This window comes from Saccopteryx bilineata, chromosome 6 (assembly GCF_036850765.1).
Source record: "Saccopteryx bilineata isolate mSacBil1 chromosome 6, mSacBil1_pri_phased_curated, whole genome shotgun sequence".
In the NCBI taxonomy this organism is placed as follows: domain Eukaryota; kingdom Metazoa; phylum Chordata; class Mammalia; order Chiroptera; family Emballonuridae; genus Saccopteryx; species Saccopteryx bilineata.
This window is the reverse complement of record NC_089495.1, coordinates 112,245,916-112,271,772: the sequence shown is the minus strand read 5'-3', so window position 1 is coordinate 112,271,772 and position 25,857 is coordinate 112,245,916. Positions and strand designations below refer to the sequence as shown.

General features: G+C 41.1%; 1 protein-coding gene across 4 annotated transcripts in view; it reads right to left on the bottom strand.

Annotated features, from left to right (window-relative positions):
* LRCH1 (leucine rich repeats and calponin homology domain containing 1) overlaps nucleotides 1-25,857 on the bottom strand; it is a 219,951-nt gene that overhangs the window by 102,529 nt on the left and 91,565 nt on the right. For all 4 annotated transcript variants that reach the window (XM_066235024.1, XM_066235026.1, XM_066235025.1 and 1 more), the window contains exon 2: nucleotides 15,324-15,468. In XM_066235024.1, coding sequence (XP_066091121.1) covers nucleotides 15,324-15,468 — 145 coding nt within the window. The remainder of the gene's footprint in view (nucleotides 1-15,323; nucleotides 15,469-25,857) is intronic.

The following is a 25,857-nucleotide window of genomic DNA, read 5'->3' as shown; positions in this document are numbered from 1 at the left end:
AGGAATTTTCCCCACCCTTTTCACGTGAACTGACTGGTGGCACTTACCCCACACAGATCTTCTAGCCACCCTTGGGCTTCCAGCAACCCCATCCTACTGACTGCTGCTAGCTACACCCTGAAGAGGTCTGGGCAGAATTCAGAGCAAACTGAGCTGTGTGGCTTTGAGCCATGGGCCACACACCTGACATTCCCCCAAACCTGACTAAAACCACCGTCTCACAGGATATCCACTAACCCCATCCTCCTGACTCTTGGCAGCCTACCCTGATGAGATCAAACTCCTAATAAATTCCAGGAGTTGTGTGCCTCTGGGACAGGGGCCAACTTTCCCTCACAAGCACAACCAGTGCAGAGCCCTCCCTTCTAATGGCCAGATCTTGGTCTATTTGGGTCTCATTCAAACAGATAAAATCTGCTGGCCTCACCCTAACAACTGCCTACACCCTACTCCACCACAAAGGTCTGCAGCACCTGGCCGGTAGCAGCTAGACCTGGCATACTATGGAGCTTTTACTGAGTGGCCTCAGACCCAGCACTGGCACCAAGTTTGAACCTGTATCAATTTGGTGAACACCACTCATCCCTACCTTGTGACTCACCGAGAACTTACCTCATGCTGTCCCAAGTATGGCGGAGGTTCTTTCAGAGGCTGAGCCTATCAGTCAGCCAGCAGATTTCGGGGTCCCTGGGGACATTTGCTGATCTTTCCACAAGCCAAATGCTGGTAGAAGCTGGCCGTGGTGCACAGTATGATGCTTCCCACCCACATGCAGGCTCAGCAGAGGCAGCCACACACTGTGGATCACTTTGTAGCTCCAAGTAGGCTGCCCAGGGTCAGGCACAGCAGCATCTGACTCTGGCTTGCACCAGAATCAATCCCAAGAGGTCCCAGAACAAACACACCCAGTGGCCAGCTTCAGACAACATCACAGCAGAATCCAATTAGCTTCATAAGAAACATATCCAAAAAGAGATCTTGACAGACACAGACCCTGCTATGGGGAATTCCAATTCATATGGTCAACACCAATACCGCAGATCATGCACTGTGGTCAGGGTTGATCCTCACAGTCAACCAGCCTGAGGGTCCACCCATATATAAACAGTCCAACAGCAATCAAGATTCAATTACAACAGGAGGATCAACATAACCCACACAAGGGACATTCCTGGAACACCCAGCTCCGGTGATCAAGAAGGCTTTACCACTGGACTCCACAGGCTTTTACTACATAAGGCTACTCTACCAAGACTGGTAGTCATGTAGATCGACCTAATACATACAACAACAAAAACCACAAAGCAGCACAAATGGGACAAGGAAATATGCCCCAAATAAAAGAACAGGAGAAATCTAAAAAAAAAAGGCTAAGTGAAGTGGAGGCAAGCAATTTAGCAGATATACAGCTCAAAAAAATAAAAAAAAATGGTTATAAGGATGCTCAAAGAACTTAGTTAAAACTATAACAACATGAAAAAAAGACTTAGAACCATAAAAATCAGAAATGAAGAATACAATATATAAAATAGAGACTACACTAGAAGGAATAAACAGTAGGCTGAATGGCACAGAGGATTAAGTTAGCGAGTTGAAAGACAAGGTAACAGAAAACACCCAATCAGAGCAGCAAATAGAAAAAATGATTTTTTGAAAAAAAGGATAGTTTAAAGGACCTTTGGGATGACATGAACCATAACAACATCCACATCATAGGGGTACCAGAAGGAGAAGACAGAGAGCAAGGAATCGAGAACCTAGCTGAAAAAATAATGACTGCCTGGAAGGTAGCTCAGTTGGTTAGAGCATCGTCTTGATGTCCTAAGGCTGCAGGTTTGATTCCTGGCCAGTGAACACAGAAGAATCAACCAATCGACCTGGGACACTGAGGCCTCAGGTTTGGGACCCCAAGGTTGCTGGCTTGAATACAGGCTCATCTGGTTTGAGCACAGGCTCACCAGCTTGAGCATGGGGTCACTGGCTTGAGCAAGGGGTCATTGGCTTGGCTGGAGCCCCTGGTCAAGGCACATATGAGAGGCAATCAATGACCAACTAAAGTGATGTAACTACAGGTTGATGCTTCTCATCTCTCCCTCCCCCCCCCCCCTCTCTCTACTCCCCCACAACTCTCTCGCTAAAATAAGTAAAAATTTTTTAAAAAAAGAAAGACTGAAAACTTCCTTAACCTGGTGATGGAAAAAGACAACTAGTCCAGGAAGCACAGAGAGTCCCAAACAAGATGAACCCAAAGAGGCTCACACCAGAAAACATCAAAATTAAAATGGCAAAGGTTAAAGACAAAGACAGAATCTTAAAAGCAGCAAGAGAAAGACTGTTACTTATAAGGGAACTTCCAAAAGACTGACAGCTGGTTTCTCAACACAAATATTTCAGCCCAGAAGCAACTGTCATGAAATAGTCAAAGTGATAAAAAAACAGTATTACAAGAAATGTTAAAGGATCTTCTTTAAGAAAAAGGAAACAAAAAATCAGAAGAATATACTTAAAAGAATAAAATGACAATAAATATGTACCTATCTATAAACACTTTAAATGTGAATGGCTTAAATGCTCCATTCAAAAGACACAGGTTAGCTGAATAAATAATAAGACTCATAATATGTTGTCTACTAGAGACCTATTTCAGAACAATATATACACAAAGACAAATATTAAAGGGATGGAACAAAATATTTCATGCAAAAGGCAATGAAAAAAAAAGCATGGGAAGTAATTCTTATAATCAGATAAAATAAGCTTTAAAACAAAGTCTATAGTGAGAGTCAAAAAAGGATACTACCTAGTGATAAAGAGAACAATGCATCGAGAGGATAAAACCCTTGTAAACATCTATGCACACAATATAGAGCACCTAAATACATAAAGCAATCTTGATACATACAAAGAAAGAGCTTGACAGTAGTACTGTCATAGTAGGGGATTTTAACACCCCATTGACATAACCTATAGATCCTCCAGACAGAAAAGCAGAAAGAAAACAGCAGCCTTAAATGACACCCTCATGAAACAGACTTATAGGTACAGAGAAGAGACTGACAGCTGTCAGAGGACCCGGGGTTAAAGGGCTGAGTGAAACAGATGAGGCACTAAGCAAAAAACAAAAAAAAACCCTCAGAAGCAGACAACACTATGGTGATCACCAGAGGAAAAGGGGGTAGAGGGAGCGGAAGAGGGTAAAGGGGAGATAAATGGTGACAGGAGACTTGACTTGTGATGGTGAACACACAATATACAGATGATGTATTACAAAATTGTACACTTGAATCCTATATAATTTTATGAACCAATAACACTCCTGTAAATTCAATTAAAATTGATGGAATTACAGAAAAACGGAACATGTCCACAATCATCCTATTTTGCTTAAAATACATCTCTTAGGAACTGATAAATTTTATGCTAACATAAATGTGTTTGTGTAGAGAAGATGTGAGCCCCCCAATTTAAGATTTATTCTTAATGGATTTTGTAGAACCTTACATATAACACTTAGAGAGCATATATTCCTAACAAGCACATATGAAATACCCACAAATTAACTATGCAGAGGCAATAAAGCAAATCTCAACCAATCTAACAAATCAATGTCAAACAAAATATTCTCTCACGCAGGGGTCGGGGAACCTTTTTTGGCTGAGAGAGCCATGAACACCACATATTTTAAAATGTAATTTCATGAGAGCCATATGATATGTTTAACACTAAATACAAGTAAATGTGTGCATTTTATGTAGGACCAACACTTTTAAAGTACAATAAGTCTATGAATTCTTTTTAATAACGTTGTCATGCTGCTGCTAACCAATGATGAATAAAGTACTTCTTAACCAATGATGAATAAAGTACTTCTTACCACTAATGCGACTTCTGGTGCTGCATGGTTTTGCTGATGGCTTTCTAGTCTGGTTGATAGGCGGTGAGGTTAAGCTTCATGCAGACGTTGAGACTTCCATCCATTAAACGTGATGTAAGGTTGGTCTTAACGTTCTTTAGATGTGAGAAAGACTGCTCACATGCATACGTAGAGCCAGACATTGTCAGTACAGCAATACTCACATGCTGCAGTGTGTGGTATGTGATGGGAAGCACATTCCAAGTTTTGACAATAAGCTGGTCTGCGGGATGAAGTTTTTTCATTTCTCCCCACTTGTGTTTGCTCGCCAACTCTTCCTGCTGTCGTGCAAGTCTTTCCAAATCTTCATTCAGTGACTTGAACTTATTTACCCACATGTCTGAGGCCTTCAGGTCAGCAGCTTGTAGCTCAAAATCTCTGACCGAGACACCGGGGATGTAACTCAGGTCGGCGCTGTCCACTGCACACTCGTGTGCATGGATGATGAACTTAAAAAGATGAGTGCATTCATGAAACTCTCCAAAGCACGCTTTGAATGACTGCAGGAGATTAGATGTGAAGCCTGCTAGCTGCTGGAGATCAAGATGTTGAGCAGAGTCACTTGCTGTGCATGCATCTTTAAACTCTCCCAGTTTTTCAAAGTATAGTAAACGACCTGTTTCAATGTCAGCAATGAAGAGTTACAGCTCGTTTTCAAATGCAAACACTGCTTGTTGATAGGATAAGACTGTATTTCCAACACCTTGCATTTTCACATTGAGCTGGTTCAGATGTTCAATCATGTTCACGAGAGAGTAGAACTTCAGGAGCCACTCAGTGTTAGCTAACTCAGGATGCTCGACATTTTTCATTTCAAGAAAAGTCAGGATTTCGCTCAGACAAGCCGCGATATGGCTGAGCACCTTCCCTCTTGACAACCAACACACATTGCTGTGCAGAAGCAGACCAGGATAATTATTCTCAACTTCATCCACCAGCGTTTTAAACTGGCGATCATTTAAAGCTCGAGCAACAATAAAGTTGACCACCCGAATGACCAGCGACATCACCTCACCAAGCTGCTCGCCACACATCTGAGCACAAAGCGCCTCCTGATGTAGAATGCAATGAAAATGTAGGATGGGTCTCTTTTCATGTTCATGAAGAAGCGCTACGAATCCTCTGTTTTTCCCTACCATGCACGGAGCACCATCAGTACACACTGAAATAAGTTTATCCATCATTAGATTTTTTTCTTTAGCGAACTCAGTGAAAGACTTGAATAAATCCTCCCCTCTTGTTGTCTCTTTCATAGGCAAAACAGCAACACTTTCCTCACATAGTGTGTCACCAACAGCATACCTTGCAATCACGCTGAACTGGGATAAATGGCTTACGTCTGTTGACTCACCCAAAGTGAGAGAAAAGAATGGTGCTGCATTTATGGCCTTCACTTGTGTTGCCTCAATTTGATTTGCCATCATGATGGTACAATTGTGAACAGTTCTTGCCAACAGAGGCATGTCTTTTATTCGTTTGATTATCTTGTCTTTATCCGAAAAGTCATCAAAAAGTTCACTGGCAACATCAAGCATGAATGTTTTGGCATATTCCCCATCTCTGAATGGCTTTCCGTTTCTCACAATTGCTAAAGCACTGGCAAAGCTAGCCGAATTCCAGTCACCTTGTTGGGTCCAAACATAAAGTTGCTGCTGACTAGCTTGCACTCTGCACAGTAGCTCTTGTCATGCTTTCTTCCTGCTGTCTCCTGCTGGATATTTCGATGCAAATGTAGTGTGGCATGTGTCGAAGTACCGCTTTATATTTGACCATTTCATCAATGCAATTTTATCACTGCATATTAGACACACTGCAGAACCTGCTCTCTCCACAAAGGCGAATTCCTGCTGAAAAGTACGATACTCCTCATCTTTTTTTCTTTTAGCCATCTTCTTTATCAAAAGGGTTTCTGCAATTAGCTAGCTGACTACTTGATTAAAAGGCAGGAAGTTTACTTCCTGACCTCACAATGACCCGTGTATGTTACACATTATCCAATAAAAATTTGGTGTTGTCCCGGAGAACAGCTGTGATTGGCTCCAGCCACCCGCAACCATGAACATGAGTAGTAGAAAATGAATGAATATAATACATGAGAATGTTTTATATTTTCAATGTTATTATTTTTTTTATTAAAAAATTATTGTTTTTTTATTAAATATTTTTTTTATTAAAGATTCAGCTATCAAAAGAGCCACATCTGGTTCGCAAGCCATAGGTTCCTGACCCCTGCTCTAATGACTACACAATTAAATCCAAAATCAATTTTAAAAGATAACTTTAAACTTCTACAAAAAAACTTACAGGCTAAGAGGTAATACTGATAATTAGAATATTTACAAGTGACTTAAAAAATAAAACATATCAAAACTTCTAGGAATCACCTAATATACCATGTATAGAGAAATCTCTGGCCCTATATAATTACATTAAAAAATAACTAAAATTTAATAAGCTAAATATCCAAAACTCTAGAAATTAGAAGAATACATGTATAAGAAAATTGAAGGAAATATGACAAAATGTATGTTTTTTATGAATCAGAGTAATAAAATAGAAAATAAAAACCAAAAGGATGGCAACTAACATCAAAGGCAATTTTTTGGCCTGACCTGTGGTGGCGCAGTGGATAAAGCATCGACCTGGAAATGCTGAGGTCGCTGGTTCGAAACCCTGGGCTTGCCTGGTCAAGGCACATATGAGAGTTGATGCTTCCAGCTCCTCCCCCCTTCTTTCTCTCTATCTCTCTCTCTCCCTCTCTTTCTCTCCCCTCTCTAAAAATAAAAATAAAAAAAAAATTGAAAAGGCAATTTTTTAAAAATAGAAAATTAAGAAACAAACTTCTGGAAAAAAATGAATAAAGACCCTGACCAGTGGATGCACAGTGGAGAGAGCATCAACCTGGGACACTGATGACCAGGTTCGAAACCCTAAGGTTGTAGCTTGAGTGCAGGCTCCTCTGGTTATAGCGCAGGCTCACTAGCCTGAGCATGGGGTCATCAGCTTGAGTGTGGGATTATAGACATGATCCTAGTGTCCCTGGCTTGAACCCAAAGGTCAATGGCTTGAGCAAGGGGTCACTGGTTGGGCTGAAGCACCTCAGTCAGGGCACATATGAGAAGCAATCTATGAACAACTAAAAGTGACACAACTATGAGTTGATGCTTCTCATCTCTCTCTTCTTGTCTCTGTCTCTTTCTCTCCCTCTCTAGTTAAAAAAAAAGAATTTTTAAAAATGCACAATTTACAGTATTGTGGCAAAGGCCTTCACTTACTAAATATTTCGCTGGTCTCCTAGGAAATTTTCTAACTATTTTTATGATTATAATACTGTCCTGAGCAGCAGGGAATGCACTGAAGCCCACTGTCGAACAAGACAGCAAAGCACTGAGCAAACTATAACATGCCAAGGAATAAATTCTACTAATTTTTATTATTCCTATTGATGAAACAGTGGCCTAGGACTATATCACTCTGCTACTTCTTATCTAAAGTCAATGTTGTTGAAGGGCTCAAATAGGATTATTCCAAAGTTCCACACCTTCTTTTCTGTGTATAAGTTCTTTTTCTTTCCCTCTTCTCCTCTCCAGAATTTATTTTGAGCCTTGGTAAAGTACAGTGTTGTTAGAAGAAATATAAGAAGTTGATTATTGATAAAATGGCAAATTTCAAAAAGCTTTAACTGTCTACTTAGAAAAATAAATGTTAATTTGCAGCTTGTTCATTTTGGACTTAAAAACTTTTTGAGAACTACTATTTTTAAAAATTATACAATAAATCAGGCATAGGTCTTCACCCCATTTTCAGAAAGCTAATCAGCAGCACAAAAATCTTAAAAACTCTTTTAAGATCAGAATCAAAACTAAAAACAAACCAACACATTCTGACAACAATCTAGCTATCAAAGTCATAATGTTCCTTTTGTGTCTTTCTGTGCCTTTTTTTCAATGCAAACACTGATATAAAACAATATCTATAATCAAGTAACGTGCATAATGGAAAAACCCTCTTTGGAAGCCTTACCAAGTATGGGCTATGTTAAAAGCAATGCCCTACCCCCTTGAAAACAAATGCCCAGGATGCACACTAGAAAAGGCCAGGCTTAAACCTTGATGGCCTGACACTAGCCCAAACATTCTAAAAAAATATTTTCAAATTTTAAGATAGTACTTCCAAATACCTGTATTTTTGTGTCTTCCTGTTGACTTGTCATTTCACAAGACAATCTAGCTGCCAAAGGCCATTTCCACCATACATAAAGTATTCTCATTTTCCCTATGACTGAGATAAGATTTTCTTGAAAGAATGTAGGATTTACAAATTTGTCTTAAATTAAACAAAACTCCTCATGCTTTTCAGGTTAGGAAGACACCATCAATTTTATCAGTTCCCAGAAAAAAAGAAATGCTATCTTACAATTGAAACTTTCTTCAGACATCGTCAGGACAAGGAGACTTAGGGATAAAATTTACATTCTTTGAAACAATGAATATTAATTTTCATTCACAACAAAATATATAACAATCTGTGCTGTCTACGGCAACTCTACATGACAGGATGATTCTTCCAGTCCTTCAACTAGAGAGCTCTGTTCTGAGGACTGAGAGTATTTCTCAGAATGCCCCCTCCCAGAGGAATGTGGGAATACAGGTTACACAGCCACCAGGAAGTTGGCTCTTTCTGCACATTGTTTAGCAGCCAAAAAACAATGCCAAGCTTCAGGGGAGGAAAAAACCAGGCAAAATAGATGCCTTTTTATGGTGTGATGACATTTTTGTTCAAATAAACCCTGTCCTCTTCTTTACAAGCAATGCCTCAGAACCCAACCCTGGTAGGCTGGGAGAGACGAGATTCTAACGAATAAACCAGCTCCTGGCTTTGCATATTTCACCCTGGGAAAGTAAAATTGGTCACTGAGAGTTCTGGATGCAATATGATCAAAGGCTGTAAAGAACTTTCATTTTTTTGGCAGCTTCTATTTCTGAACTCTCTCAGATAAAACCTGAAAGCTAGGGTTCCTATTCTTAGAATCACAACACCTCTAAGATTGCCAAAAGTTTTGCTACTCTGGGTTAGTCCATTTTCCTAAGGTGCATTTTCTCCATGAGGCTCATCAACAACAACCTCTCCAATGTCTTGGAATAGATTTTAAACTTTGTGGGGATTTCCTGTGTAACTCAGGTTCAAAATGTTTGTTTCTCTATAGGAACAAGCCTTACTTAGTCACTGCTATTGTTCCTGGCCACATTTGTTGGATTAAGACACTGTATAACAGGAAGAGATATGGTGGCACATATGCTAAACGAACATAATCTGTTATTGCAAACACCAAGAAGCAAAGACTGAAAGCCCTGATCCTTCAAGCACAGGCTACATAAAGAGCGAGAAACTAATATTTTCCACAAATATGACATTTCAATTGTGAGAAAATGTGGAAAACGAAGTGTTTTTAACTGCATTGAACAGTGAAGATTTTTTTTTTACATGTGCTGATTATTATTATTATTTTGTGTGTGTGTGTGTATTTTTCCGAAGCCAGAAACAGGGAGGCAGTCAGACAGACTCCTGCATGCTCCCGACCAGGATCCACCCGGCATGCCCACCAGGGGGCGATGCTCTGCCTATCTGGGGCGTCGCTCTGTTGCGACCAAAGCCATTCTAGTGCCTGAGGCAGAGGCCACAGAGCCATCCTCAGCGCCCAGGGCCAACTTTGCTCCAATGGAGCCTCAGCTGCAGGAGGGGAAGAGAGAGACAGAGAGGAAGGAGAGGGGGAAGGATGGAGAAGCAGATGGGCGCTTCTCCTGTGTGCCCTGGCCGGGAATCGAACCCAGGACTCCTGCATGCCAGGCCAACACTCTACCACTGAGCCAACCGGCCAGGGCCATATGTGCTGATTAAACCTATCTCTAGGCTAAGACTGGAACTGGGTTCTTGGCACCAAGCCAACATTTGACATTTAAAGATAATATCCCTAAGAGATGCTATCAGCCAAGAAGCTGGGTTGGCAGTGACATATCACCATCATCACCACCACCATCATCATCTTTGTTGTCACCATTATCACCATCAGCACCAAATATTTATGGCTTTACTCTTTTGGAATACCCAATATATCCCACCGGATGTAATAAATGTTAAATATTTCCCATAGATTGCAAGTAGCTTCATGTATCTCTCCTACTTTTTTAAAAAAGAGAAAATAAAGTAAATATGAGACCATGTTTAATTTTAAATATAGAAACATGAAATCTGTGAAAATTTGGAAAAGCAGTTTCCCTGAACTATTTTATCGAACAACTTTTTACTCCTACTTAATAGAAATATAAGGAAAAAAATTAAGTACTAAAGAAAAGTGTTTTCTGATACTTATTTCTAAAACTTGATGAACTTGCCCGTTTTGTTCAAGCTGTTTCAGAATGTGTTTTATTTGGTCAATCCACCTTAAATGTGTGCTCAAAAGTAATTTATAGGCCTGACCAGGCAGTGGCACAGTGAATACAGCATCGGACGGGGACGTAAGGGACCCAGGTTCAAAACCCCGAGGTTCAAAACCCCGAGGCTGCTGGCTTGAGCACGGGCTCACCAGCTTGAGCGCGTGGTTGTTGGCTTGAGTATGGGATCATAGAGCCTTCCCCCTCCCCATCAAGGCACGTATGAGAAAGCAGTCAATGAACAACTAAGGTGCCACAACAAAGAATTGATGCTTCTCATCCCCCTTCCTGTCTGTCTGCCCTCTCTCTCTGTCACAAATAAAATAAAATAAAATAAAATGTAATTTGCAGTATTTCTCCAATTTTCTGAAATTTATTTGGACTTCCTCACTACATCTGTTAGCGATAGTGTCATGGTTTAATTATATACTATCTAAAATATAAGCTGTCTTTGATGTAGTATCCCGTTTACAACTATCAGAGAAAACTGGACTGAGGTTAACTCAGAAGTTCTTCTACAAGGCAGTGTGCTTGCAGCCTTCTGAGTCTCTCGCCTCTTTTTCAAGGAAACAGACGAGCAGCCTCTCCTCCAAAGGCCGAAAGTGAACAGAAGTCCACCAAACTCATGAAATGTATTTTATTCTGTTGATTTACATTTAACAAGGCGTAGAAAAGACATGAAAAATGAAAAGGCCATTATGCCCAACGTTGGTTGCTGTGGAGGGGACATCTGTCATGATCACACATACACACAATATTCTAAACTCGCCCTGGTTATCAGCTTGGGGTTGGCTGGGAGCGGGGTGGTAGTTTGAGGTCTGGGAAAACTCAGACCACAACACTACCGTGTGGATGATATTACTCAACATCTTAGAAGACTTGCAATTTAATTACATACCACTGGTATTGTCTGGTAATTATTACATATTTGACAATAAACATATGTGACAATCGCTTACAATTTCACAAACTACAAATAAATCTTCTAGGTAAGTAAGTATAACAGTCTACCTCAAATTACTCCCAAACATAGAAATAACTCCATTTCAAAGATCCACTTCCTAGAAGACATGTTTTAACTAAACCTAATATTCAAACAAATTAAAGGCCTTACAATTGAATAAACAAAGTTGTTAGCATAGGTAGCTAAATATTAATAAGGGAAGAAAGCAAAAGAAATCAGATGAGAACAATAAACTGCAGAAGAGGAAATCAAATGTCAAACTTAATAAAATTGGGAAGTCTGCTTCAGTAGGAACTTACAGCATTCCATTTATTAAGAAGCTACAGCATTACAGTTTCACACACCACAAGAGACAACTGTGCCCTCAGCCCTTGGGACTTAATCCTTAAGCCAGTTGGGAAGATTTTCCCCAGGGTACGACTGGGCCAACCCCAGATAACGGGCAAGTTTCACCTCTATGAGGCATGGGTAGTAGAAGCCAAGATGGTGGCCACAAAGGCCTGTCTAACCTAGAAAAAGAATCTGATTGGTTAGTAGGATGAACCAATAAAAGCCCATAAAAGATTCAGAAGCTGATTGGTGGTTTGAAGTCCTTCCTAGCCCAAAATAATATAAACCCAAAATTAACAAAGAGGCTTTCCCCTCTTCTCTCTCCCACCCACCTCTTGCTCTCTCTCTCTCTCTCTCTCTCTCTCTCTCTGAGAAACATGTACTCACTCTGTTCATCTGCATGCTCTCCAAGGAGACATGCAGCTCAATGGCCACATAGGGCTGGCAGCAGCATAGGCTCCAAGCAGGAACAAAATATATTAAACCATGACAGTCTATCTGGACTCGGGTTTTCTCCTGGGCTTAGTAAAGATTAGACTGGACTTCTTTATGGTAGGACAGACAGAGATGAGACATGGGGAACCCGTGGGCAGCCTTCTATTTCAACTTGGGATACATCTTACCATGAAAGCCTCTCTCCCCATAGGCGAGTCCTGTGGAATGCCTTCCCTGAAACTCCTACAAGAAGACCATCTCCACCACAACAATATGACCATTTCCTGGACACTTTAAAGCTTTGCCCAATGTTACTATGTTATATTCATGAAGTAAATTTGATAGAAAGTATAAAAAAATAATTATATGTTTACATTACATAGTCCCTGGCTTTCAAAGAGTTTAGAGGATGTTCACACAGTTTTAATATACATACAATACCTCTGAAAAGTGAGTCATACTTTTTCATAATTTTCTCCATTTAGATATCAATTTTTTAAAGTCATGACTCAACACTGGAGAATGTCTTAAAATATGGTAATATTAAAGTAGAAGATGTGAGCTGTCAATTTAAGAAAAATCTAAATCTGTAAGAATTTTTATGAGTTTTGTTGTTGTTGAGCCAAACTGATGACAATTGCCAGAAAGCAAGATCTCAACAAACTGAGAAAGTGCTCTGAAGAATGGCAGTTTCGTACCTTATTTATACATTAGAATCAGGAGAAGACATAAGGGGATTACATGAAAACTCCTGGGGCTAGATTAGGGAGGCAGGAGAAAACAAAGCAGAAAAATCTCTCTGATTGGATCAAGACACACACTTCTTTTACCTAGATGGGAACAGGATAGATAACAGTTAACAATTACCATGATAACAGTTGGGGGGGGGGGGGGGCCTTACGTGGTCTCTGCTCTGATAGCAGATTGTGCCCGGAGGGGTATGGAACAGGAAATTATCCTGACGCTCCAAAGATGCAAAAAGCCAACAGACAGGCCCAGTCAGGGCAAAGGCTGACCTTTGTCAAGGAAGATACTGGCCTAGGACAGGACCACCCACCATGACTCGCTTTTAGTTAGGAAGTTTCATTTCAGCCTGCCCTCAGTGGTTATTTTAGGTCTCTGAGTTTGTAAGACCTGCCATGCAGACCTCCTCTGAGCTTGTCAGATTTAGTATGTGGCCCCTTTTTCGTCCATAGAGCAAAGAAAAACAAAGTAAAAATGACCTACATAAAGGGAGAAAAGATAGCAGCAAAGAAGTTAATTACAGACAGAAAATGAAGTTTAAAGAGTTCGGTGCTTAAAGGTCTCTTTTACTTCTTTCTCCTTCTCCATCACCTAGGAATTCATCACAAAACTCCTTTTATTATATATAGCACATGGTTCCTCTCCAGCCATCATCAGTTTCAATGACCTCCCTGTTCTTGACCGAAGAGTCTTTTCTTTTTTTTAATTTATTCATTTTAGAGAGGAGAGAGAGAGGAGAGAGAGAGACGGGGGGGGGGGGGGGGGGGGGTGTTGGAAGCATCAACTCCCATATGTGCCTTGACTACGCAAGCCCAGGGTTTCGAACCGGCGACCTCAGCATTTCCAGGTTGACGCTTTATCCACTGTGCCACCAACAGGTCAGGCCGAAGAGTCTGATATCCATTCTGCACTCAACTAAGCTGAACATTAACACCACACCAAAACCAATTTTATTAATGCTTTTAAAGCATAACATAAAATTTGAAATTAGATTGCCTAATATTCATAGGATTTTATACTTTCTATCATCCCATGGGGAAAAAAATGTCATCTATACCCCCCAATGTTTCTCAGTGCTTAAGGACTTAATGCAAAGTGAAATCTATTTACTTACATGCAGGACAGTTATTCCCTTATTATATTTCCCCAAAAGGGTTGGGACTAGAGGAGAGATGTATTAGGGAGGTAGTGAACCAAAATCTATAGTTCTCCCCGTGTTGGTTCCATTGGGATATTCCACGGTAAATAACTCTCCACTATAGTAGAAACACCTTGATCTGTTCCTGTGCAAGAAAACTCAAACTGGCCAGATGAACTGGAAACCAGGAGAAACGAAAGTCTGAGCCTCTAGATTGTCCTAATAGTAACCACATCTTATTTACCAAAAAGAAGTTTAAGCCACTTAAAAATATAAGTAGAATTGTTTTGCACTTCCAACGAAGAAGATACACACCTATGAAATGCAATGGAAACTCGAAAACAGCAGAAAACCCCTAATTCTCAGTGGTCAACCAAAACAAATAAAACCAACCTAAAACAAACTAACTGACATTATTATCTATCACAAATTAATGATTCACTGGGAACTTGACAGTTTGCACTTTAAAGTTTGGAGTATTTGTAACACAGCAGAAACCCTGCTAATCGGGTATGACCTTTTACATACCAAAATGATACGAGTGACACAAGTGAGGCTGCACGCAGGCTTGAACTCTGCAACCTTGTTTTTACAGTACAGATGGATTTGATATAACAGCTCTCCTCTCTCTCCACACAACCCAAATATGAGTCAGGGATTCAGACGACAAGGAGCCAAAACCTAGCTAGGGCAGTTGACAGTCACATCTGCAAAGTCTAAAACCTATGTTTTAAAATAGCTGCTTTTCTTAACTTCAGGGCTACTTGAGGGCACTAACATGTTACACTGTACTGTGCATAATCAGAGAGTCAATACAGACCACTGACCCACTCTCAGCAGACACTGAACTAATTTAATGGGCCATAAAGACAACAAACTTCATGCGTTGCTGAAGCTGCTCACTGCTCTTCCTGAACATTCCAGGTGACCTAAAGCGAACAAGCTCGGGGGTGCTAGGTAGCAAATCCAATGATACCAATAACTCACAAAGGTCATCAAGACCCCGGATTGTCCCAACCCCTATGTCCTTTTTCACTTCCTTTAGCCTTCCTCCTCCAAAATCTACATCGACACCCGAAGACAATACACCAACAATCTCCCAAGCACCAAAGAGACAAAAGTATAAATAATGCCTTATGAATTGTTTTTAAAAAGCAAAAACATTTTGTCATATTGACATTCCAAAAAGCCTAGCACCATAAACAATATTAATGGCACTATAAATGTATTATAAAAGGTATTCTTAAATGGCCCCTGTGTGATTTACTTCAAAGGGTGATCAGCAATTGCAAAGAGGAAAAAAAAAACTGATAGAAATAAAAGTATATTTTCATTTGAGTTTTATTACAACCTCTACGGTTAACCTACCTCAAGTTTAAGTAGGTCAGCATCTGCAGGTTAACAATGGCCTCAGGAATGACTCGGATACAATTATGATACAGATTAAGAATTTCCAGTGATACAAAGTGGCACAATTCCATTGGAACTTCAACCAGTCTGTTTTTAGATAAATCTGTGAGAAAAGGAAAGAATATTTTGTCAATGAGTCTTCAACATAACCCAATACAATTTTATCAACTACCATTTCTTTTTCTTAACATTTGAAAATAACCATTATTACCTGCATTTTAGATCAACATTATCAGTTTTTGCACCACTGTTTGTATGGTGTTGTGATGTTCATTTATTAGCATATTAGCCCAAGTCATATGGAAAAGCAAAAATACTGCTGAAACAGTTTTAGCTCTCCATATGAATTTGTAAATTCAGGCCAGAAAAAAAGGGTAACTGAAACAATATTTACTTTTACTGTCTGAAAATTATTTCAAAGATATTCTTCCCTAGACAAGTATGTGATACTGCACCCTTTAATATACCTGAATACATACATTTACCACATCACTTAATTTATTTAATATAATTTTGCATTCATAACATGCATTGTCTCTTGGAGTATGACTTTTATATTCTGCAAGCAAACACAGAGTGGATGCTAAACAAGTATTTCATGTACTAGGATTGCTGAAGGCCCACAATGTACAAGAAGGACATAAATCAGTTGTGTCTGCTAAGGACCTTAAAGCAAAAAAAAAAAAACAAAAAAAAAACGGGTTCTTTTGGCCAAATGTTCTCTTGGTCTACGGAGCAATGCAAATACATATAAGGTTTATAATGTCAGTATCTCAGCAATAAAAATATGAATAGCCCTTAATATCTAAATCTGAGAATGGTAGACGATCATTGTCAAACATCATGAAACACTAAAATAAGGAAAGAGCCACAACCTTCAAAAACAATAATTCAACAATAACAGATCACCTTATATGATACTTTATTAGGAGGGACTCAATCAATATAACTTGAAGATGTTAAGTAAATAATATATATGAAGTAGTTAAGGAACCTCAATCTATACCAAAAAAAGTATAGAAAACTTAGGTCAATACTATAATGAAATAAAAGACAAAGAGCCACCTTCATGACTATCCTTCCATCAAATACATAAATAAATACAAACAGGCCTAGATGACTTCAGAGGGAAATTCTAAGAAATTCTAAAGGGACAATTTTGATAATATTTAAATTATTCCAAACCATATAAAAAGAAGAATGGTTTTCAAATTCTTATTTAAAAAGCAAGGTATAATATTGGTACCGTTACTTAACAAAGAAAGTACACAGGCCCTGGCCAGCTGGCTCAGTGGATAGAGTGTCATCCTGGAATGATAAGGTCTCAGGTTCGATCCCCAGACAGGGCATATCTGAGAAGCAACCAATGAGTACACAACTAAATAGAGCAACTAAGTGGAATAAGTTGATGCTCCTTTCTTTCTCTCTCTCTCTCTCTCTCTCTCTCTCTCTCTCTTTTCTCCTATCCGGTTGCCACCCTACTCTCTCTCTTAAATCAATGGAAAAAGATTTTTTTTAAGTACACAAAAGGTCTTTAAGGTGCCAAGGGGTCAGGTATGAGGAAGTGCTGGTACGGCAAGATTTAATTGGAGGACCTTGGAACTTGGTTGTTTAAGGAAAACCTTGGCCTCATCCAGCAAACAAGATGGGGATCAGGTCTTCCATCTTCTCGGCTGGCACCATCTCCCTCGGGAAACCTTTCCTTACTCCAAACCCTGGTAATATTTGAAGTTTCGACCTCCTAAACCAAAACAGACTTTGGGTTCAGTAACACTACTAAGTGGCAGAGGCAAGAACTTAAACCACTAGATAGGACACCAAAACCCTGCTCTATCAATTCATAGCCCTCTAATTGAGGGAAGGTCAAAACAAACAAAAAAAGTGACACATTTCAGATGCCTGGGTAGGAGGCACTACAGGACCCCAAAGCTCTGTACTAAAAGTAAGTGGCCTTTGATCTAGACCCTGATACTTGCTCCGGAAAGAAGAACACGCACCACTGGTGCCTTGTTTCTTCCACGCCCCAGGCTGGACACTCCCCTTCCGTGCTGGGAACCCGTGCTGGCCCAGCCCCGCCCGGCACTGAGGTACACCACAGCTCTGCAACACAGCCCAGCAGCACACCAGGCCCCACAACCAGGCCCTCCCGTGTCCACTCCCTAATTGCAGCGTTCACAGGAAAGCCGTGCAGCCAGAAATAAAACAATCGGTTTTGCCACGGCCAAAACAAGCTCAGCAAAATCGCTACAAGAAAGTAGCCAGATGAATAAAAATAAGCAGGGGAAGAGAAAAACAGTCGGCACCATTAGAAGCACGATGTTGTTTATGTATGAAAAAGGCAAGTGGTGCCTCCAGAGGAACTAAAGGGGGGGGGGGGGGGGGGCTTGGCCCTCCAGCAACATCCTGAGTCACCAGTGGTCGCAGCCATGGAGCAGGAGTGCTAACACACCAGGCCAGCTGCGAAACGCATCTGCGGGGCATCCTCTTCTATTGTAGCTGGGAGAACACGCCTCATCTTGGAAGTCAAAGTTAGGCCCAGTTCCAATGACATTTTTTTTAAGCTGAACTGTAAACATGTTACCACAAAAATTTAATTTTAGAATAATCATGATGTCTTAACAACTGGGTAACATGGGTGTCCTTGGCATATAAACCTAAACCCTGGGCCCAACAGGAACATGAACTTGCTGTTTTCCTAATACTACGGAGAGGTGCTCCGTGCCTGGTCATCCCCACCCTCTTGCTCGGTCCCCCTCAGGTGGAAGGATGGTCTGGGCCGCCTGCCCTCTCTGAACAACCCATACAGCCCTCTTCACCTAGGTAGGTTTCCCTCTAGAAGAATCTGAGATACAGTGTATCTTTCTGTCTCTCCTGAACTCCCCTCAACACTGCCCCCCGCATCTGACGGCAGGCACTTGAAATCCTCCTCGCCCATGACTCCACTCCGCACCTGGGGCACTCTGGACACAGGGAAGCCTGGGGTGAGGAATGAGGTTGCAGGCAGGGTAGCAGAGCCCAGTGGCTGACTACAATCCTGACTACAGAGATAAATCCCCACACCTCAGGGCTAAACAGGCAGAAATACCAAGCAAATTCCTGAAAGTGTTAAGTGAGATGGTCAAAATCTCAGGCCACATGTCTAAGAGACCCACCATGAGTTTAGGTAAATCGAGACACCTTGTGATGAAGGGGGGCACAGAAATGGCATGGACACTGGAGGGGACCCGGGACCCAGGGAAGACAGCAGCGTGCTTGTCTGGTGACGGAGATGACTGGTGGAAAAGGTGGCACTGGTGACACAGAAGAGAAAACACACTGTCGATGAAGTGACGTTCTTAAGACAGTGGAGGGAATGGAATCTGCTCCAGGAGACGTGGTGGCCTTCCACAGGACAGTTCCTCTCTGGCAAAGGAGGGACAGCAGCGGCTCTGGCACAGCTGCAGAGAACTGCCTAGAGGGGGTGACAGCACACAGGGAAGTTCCCTTCTGCAGCCTGCAGGACTGACAGTAAGGGGTGGACAACAAGATAGCAAGGTTTAAGGAGGGAGGAAGCGTAAAGGAAGGAGTCAATAAGAGAGTGGAATGGAAAAGTATTGAGTGACAGATGGCACTACGCATTCACTTGAAGTCTGTGGTCATGAATTGAAAGTGAGACCACTGGAGCAGATGCAGCCCATATAAATGCCTGACAGAAATGTGTGTAATTCATCGTATTAGATCGGGGTGTTCAACGTTAGTAACTCAGCCTATCAAAAAGCTCAATTTGGAGATAATTAAAAAATGTGTATATATACTGGCTTCTATTTTGAAGCTCTGGTCCCAGAGCACATATCTTAACTGGGGAGAGCTAAGCAGTCACCACATAAGCCTGCTCAGCTACTGAGATGCTGGAGGGAGAGTTCAAGGGTTGTATGGCAACTTCCCAAGCCCCTCCCACCCCAGGAAAAACCATCCACACTGTAGTCATTTATTGAATGTCTTCTATGAGCCAGACATACCATGCCAGACGCTAAATATAGTGATATAAATTTAACATTCAATTCATAACCTTAAATAACCTAGGGTCCAACCAGGAAGGCAGAGATGTAAAAAAAAAAAAAAAAAAAAAAAAAAAGATTTACAATGAATTAGGTCTGGATTTATGAGCATGGTTAAATATCAACTCAGTCTGAAAGGCTGCAAAAGGCTTCAAAAAGGCCACTGCCCTATCAGCTAAAGCTCCGGACAGGTGTCTGGGAGTTTGCCAGGGGCAGAGCGGGTAACAACCCTGCACTAACAGGTGCAGCCGATGAAGAATGCAGGGGCGGGGAGCTTTCTGAGGAACTGCTAACTGGCATTACGGCTGAGGCACAGGGGCTGGGTGTTCAGCAGGGTCCACGGGGCCAGCTGTTAAAGACAGCAGCCACAAAAATCCAGGGGAGAACTGAGGGGCACCTGCAGTACAGGGAACGTGGCTGACATGGAGGAATGAACATGACCACCAGCACCATCATCCTCATCGTCAGCAGGAGGAGGAGGAGGAGAGAAACAGGGGACATTTATGAGGTAGAAATGGCAGAGCTTAATGATCAGGTAAGTATAGAAAGTAAGAAGGAAAAAAGAGCTGAGGGCACCTGGGGGTTCCTGGTTTGAGCGAATGCCTGGAAACACTGCTTGCTCAAAAGGAACACAGCAAAACAGGACTGCGGATAATGGTGGGAGAGTAGACAGAGTTGAGATGAGTTTAGTTTTTGACCCACTGATTTAAGATATCTACGGAGCAACCAAGTAGAGTGGCTGTTGGCTACTGGATTGTGGAGCTGGAGTGCACGAGAAAGGTTTTGGCTAAAATTCAGGCTTGGAAAACACTGACACATAAATTAGGAGTGGCCATACGTGATGTCATTCTAGAAAAATGTGAAAAATGAGGAAAGAAAATGAGCTAGGAGAAAACCCTTCCCACAGCTGCTATCATAAAGCCAAAACCTTTCTCTTTCCCATTACAACGTCCTAAAACCCTTGGTTCCATGATCCAAGGGCTACGGCGAGTCCTGGAGTTCAGACTTCCTGAACCAAAAGCCAGTGTTATTTCCACCACAGCACTATGCCCTCACATGGTCATTACACAATTCAACGACAGTGGTAGCATTATACTGGCACCCAGAGCCAGTATGTGTAATATGGTGATAGCATTTAACGGCTACATTATCACTCACTTTTAGAAACCGACTATAATCCATGCTTTAGAAATGAGTATTCCTTCAGGTATTCTTAGGATCACTATCAATCCTAAAACAACAAATATATTGTAGGCTACTACCAAGGCAACTGAGTTTGTTGTCTCCTTCCTGAAATACTTCCATGGACAATTTTTTTTCCCCTAGCCCAAAAATATAAAACAAAGAGTGAACTGTCTACAAAGTGCCTGGTTTTCTAATTTTTAAAGTTCACATTTAGCTAGAACAGCACTGATAAGAAAGACATTTTTGTGAATGTGACTGAATATAGTATATTCCATTGTAGAAACATAATTTTTTTTTGAGAGAGAGACAGGGAGAGACAGGAACATCGAGCTGTTCCTGTATGTGCCCTGACCAGGGATCAAACCAGCACCTTTGCGCTTCGGGACGAGGGAACATGAATTTTAAAGCTAGAAATAGTTTAATTCAGATGATTTCTACATCCTTTTTTACAGATCTGGTTGGACACTTCTTGCTGAATTAAAAAGCAGTAAGATTGTTCGTAATAAAATAGAAACTGTTTCACACCATCACTTACCAGAAAGTATGATAGAAATGCAGTTTATCTAAATTATTAAAATATATTTAACTGGTATGTCATTTTTTAAAATATATCATTACTAGAATATATAAATGTAAACAAATGCTTATTCTCTTGAGACTTCTTTTTCTCCTTACTTTGATCATACAACTTACTCATCTAGGGCTCAATAATAACATATTGTTGCTCATATTCTTTTTAAAAGAAAAAGCTTTCATTAAGAGCTCTGAGCCCTCGCTGGGAGGCTCAGCAGATCAAGCGTCATTTGGCACACCACAGGTCACAGGATCGACCCCCGTCAGGGCACGTACGAGAAGCAGTCAGTGAGTGCACAACTAAACATAACTAAGTGAAACACTGATTTCACACTTTCTCTCTCTCTCTCTCTCTCTCTCTCTCAAGTTAATGGAAAAATTGGGAGGAAAAAAGGTTTTAAAGGGCTAATGTTTATGAAATATATTCAGAAGTCTACCCTCTTTCAGCCTCTTGCATTATGTTTTAAAATTAAAGACACACTAGGTTTTACCTTTTCATTCCTAATTGCTTTCCAATTTGAAACCCAAATCTTGGAAATTTACTTTTCCCCTGAAGTGGGTCCATGCTAAAGCAGACACAAAACTAATACAAAATTATCCAGTGTTTACAGTGAGAATTCTCTAGGTCTTCAGCCTGTGACTCAGTGGGCAAGACTGGCCACCATATATATATATGCATTCCTATAAATGCACCATACACACGGCACCAGTTCATCAGTGGTTCCTAAAGAGCAAATGTAAACATCCTGGTCCTGCAAGTCATTATGCCTACTAGCCTTCACTGGTACTTACTGTGTCCTGGGCACACCATGTGTTTTCTATGACTTTGCAATCTCATAAAAATTTAATGAGGTGTTATTCCCACTTGCAGATGAAGAAACAGACACAGAAAGGTAAAATAATTTGACCTGTAACCCCCAGCTAAAAAGTGAAAAGGTAGTGAATGTACTTAATGCCACTGAATTGCATACAAAGTGGTTAAAACAGTCGATCTACAACAGCAAGATCCAAACCTGATGCCTTATCACAAAATGAATTTTAAGTAGATTAAAAATTTAACTATAAAAAGAAACGATAACAGTACCAGAAAAAGAAAGTTGAAAAGCTGGAATACAAACGTTAATAATCGAGCTTTGGAGACCATGCTACACTCTAACAGTTTTCCACAATTGCTACTTTATATGTAAACACTACCCAAAGGGCTATTTTATAGACAGACCCCTCCCCACCATCGTCATATTAAGTTTCATAGTAACTCAATAGGATTGCATGGCTTGCTGGAAAATATGCAAGGCACTGAGTATGTCTGACTGCTGAACACATCAGGGTAAACCCCAAGACAAGGTTGGAAGCCACCTAGAAAGCCTCAGAATTGCAAGGAGTCGTTCACTGTACAGTCACTCTCCACAAGCATTCCAGAGGAGAATGAATGCCAAGTGCACTCAAGAACCTGTCTCTGGAGCCTGCGCTTGAGGCGGATATGTTTGCGATGAAAAAGATGCAGAAAATGACCACACGTGTGCTTGAAGAAGCCACATGCACACAGAGGTGAGCAAACAAAATTACAGCCTTCCAAAATACCTTGGAGCTGAAAGCTAGCAAAAAAGAGCCTCAAATCTTACTGAAAATCTAAAATAGAGTTCAGAGAGAGGAAGGAGTAGGCAGATCCCAATGTTAAGGTCTCGCCTTGACCTTCATATGAAAGACTGCCAGCTCTCAGGAGCACACTTCGTCCTGGAGGCAGAACTAGAGGGAGTGAGGAGGGGAGGTGGGGAGCTACAGAAAAACAGGAAGAAAACAGATCCCCCAAAGCCTGCTGTTCCAGAAGAAAGAATTCCTAAATGACTGCCCATCTCATTTACTTTACCAACATATAGTAAACGAATCAGTACTTTTTCACCCTTGTTGTGAATATCAGTTTAATTTCATTTTCAAAAAGAGGGAAAGTCCTTTCTTTCGAATGCCCCTCTCCTCATACCTTCAAAGCCCTGATGCTGAGTGTAATTTCCATTTAACAAACAATGCAGTCCTCTCCTGGTCCTATTTCTTAATGCACAGAACTTGGACAGAAACAACTGAAAGAGAAACAGAACTGAATGCTGGGCAAGTTCCCGTCAGCTGCACAAACACAGTCATCGTTTCCTCGGATGCTCACCGGAGTCTCAGCAAAATAAGACAGATCTTTAGATTCAGGTGACTCTGATTTACGAGAGCCTTTAAGTCTCACTTTGCAAAATCTAAATAATCGATGTCATTTTTTGATCAGTTTACTGAGAAAGCAGTAATAATGAATAGGAATCACCTGCAAGAATTTTGGAAGCTAAGAACACAAGGAGAATGCCCATTTTTATAGCATTATAATCTCATGGGTAGGAAGAGAACAAGATTCTTGTCCTATCCATCATCTGCTTTCCACCCACCAATTATGCTCCGGGGACCCATATCTTAGATAAGCTCTAAGAGACTTTCCATATGGCCATTATCATCAATTTTCAATAAGCATGCACTGAGTGAGTGGCAAGAATAGTGTTGAGAAAACAGATGAGTTGCCCTGTGGTGCCATGAATGAGGTCCATGGCCATCATAGTTATCGTCCTCGCAAGCCCTAAGAAACTGCTGTTCCTTTCCCTGGTCCAGAATTCTCCCTTAGCCCCACTTGCCTTCCTACCTTCACACCACCATCTGCACTCACCCCAGTCCAGTCCATTCTTTAAAGACTTGCTTGATTACCACCCACTGGGAGACACCTCTGCTCCACCCAGTCTACCTTTCCTAACTCCTTCTGCACAGTGGACCAGGTGTGGAGCTCTTACTCAAACAGTCCTCATAGTAGTTAGGTCTGTTCAAGGTAACAGGAGTGAAGAGCAAGTTACTCTTAAGAAGTGATGTGGGACACAAATTCCAACTTGCACTGCTGGCTTCTAATACATTTTCCTGCTCCCATTTCCCACCTTTTCCCAGACTTTCCTACCACATCGTAATTCTACTGAGTCCCCACCTCCTCCTCATTCCCACAGACCAGAGGCAGAGACTGTCCCCCAGCTCACCCATCAGAGCCCTCCATGAAGTCCAGCGCTTCACTGAGCCATGCTGGGCCCTGAGGATGCTGGGAGGCTTGTGAGTCAAGAACCAAGGCAAAGTTACTAAGAAGTCCCAGTCAACAGCCCATGGTCAAGTTCAGCCGCATTAATAGCGCTTATTTTATTTTTGATTGGTACACAGATGACACAAAATGCATTTCTATAAAATCAGCATGAAAAAGTTAAAAATAAAAGTGAGATGTAATAAATAAAAGACAGAAATGGGCTATAGACCATGAAACAACAATCAGTATGCATCAACTGTTCCATACACTGGGGAAAGGTGTCTTTCCCCTTATGAAGGATTCTATCCTGGTCTCATTGGTTGTTCTGCTCACTGAATTTGCCTCAGGTTTTAAAACGTTGAGAAGCTCTGCAACTCTGCCTCTGGCCTTTTTTCACCTTTTCCATAGCTTACTAAGAAGCTGGCATTAAAAGTTCTTGAGAAAAGTTCTCTAAAATAGCTCTACTTTCTGACATTCAGGGACATTTAGTGGGCCACTGTCAAATTCAGAATGAATAGTACTTTCAAAATAATTTTCCAAAATTACTCTATGGGTCATCCAAAGGGTATGCTCAGTGATGTGAAGTAGCAACAGTAGCACAAGACGCTGTCTTGCTACACCACATTTTCTGCCATGTGGACTAGACTGGTAACGGACAGACTGCAGCATAATGCAGGACTCACACTGCTTCACACTTGATTTGCTCCACATGTCACTGCCTTGTCCCTCCCAGGAACAGCAGCTGGGTACAAAACTACACTATGGAGCTAACAGCCCACGCAGCAGCAGAGCCTACAGCGTCCATTCCCCTCACGGTCTGAGCTGGTTAGCGTTCCACTCAATCACTACTCAGCAGCCTCGTCTTCTTCTTCACCATCTGCATCAACAACCCACATATTCTAAAATGTTCAAGTTGTATTTACCAAAATACATCTGTATACAATAAGAATTTAATATATTTTCTGAACCATGCTACTGCTTTTATTCTGGGTTTTGTTGTTGTTTTTACTTCTCTGGTTGCAAAGGAGCCCCAAATTAGAGTGGCGGCCCAAACCTGTATTCCCCATAAGCTGTGTTCTTCTGAATGCATGATTTTTAGAACATGAGGTTTTCTGGAACGCGTATATCAAGTTACAGCTGAGACACCTATAATGGTAATTTAGGTTATGAAAACTAAGAAAAAGAGAAAAAAATGGGAGTTGGGGGCTCAAATAGTTTTTGATAGTATCAAAAAACTACAAATGAAAAAAAATACTTAGAAAGAAGACATTATATTTAACCCTTCAAAATATGTTATTATTGTGAGGGATCAACAACCATGAACTATGTCTAGCCAGGAACAATACTGGCAGGCTCGCCTGGAAAAGGAGCCTGGACACTATCCTTTTTGATCTTCGCCATCTGAGTGTGTGTGTGTGTGTGTGTGTGTGTGTGCGTGCGCACAGGCACAAGCACAAGCACAGGAAGTGAGGTGAACCAGGATTGAAAGAGAGGGAGAAAGGGGAAAAGTTTGAGGAAATGATAGAACAGGTGGTGACATAATAACAGAATAAAATACTAGACAGAATCCCCAGCTCTGCCTCTTGCATGTCTGCATAATTTATTTAATTCT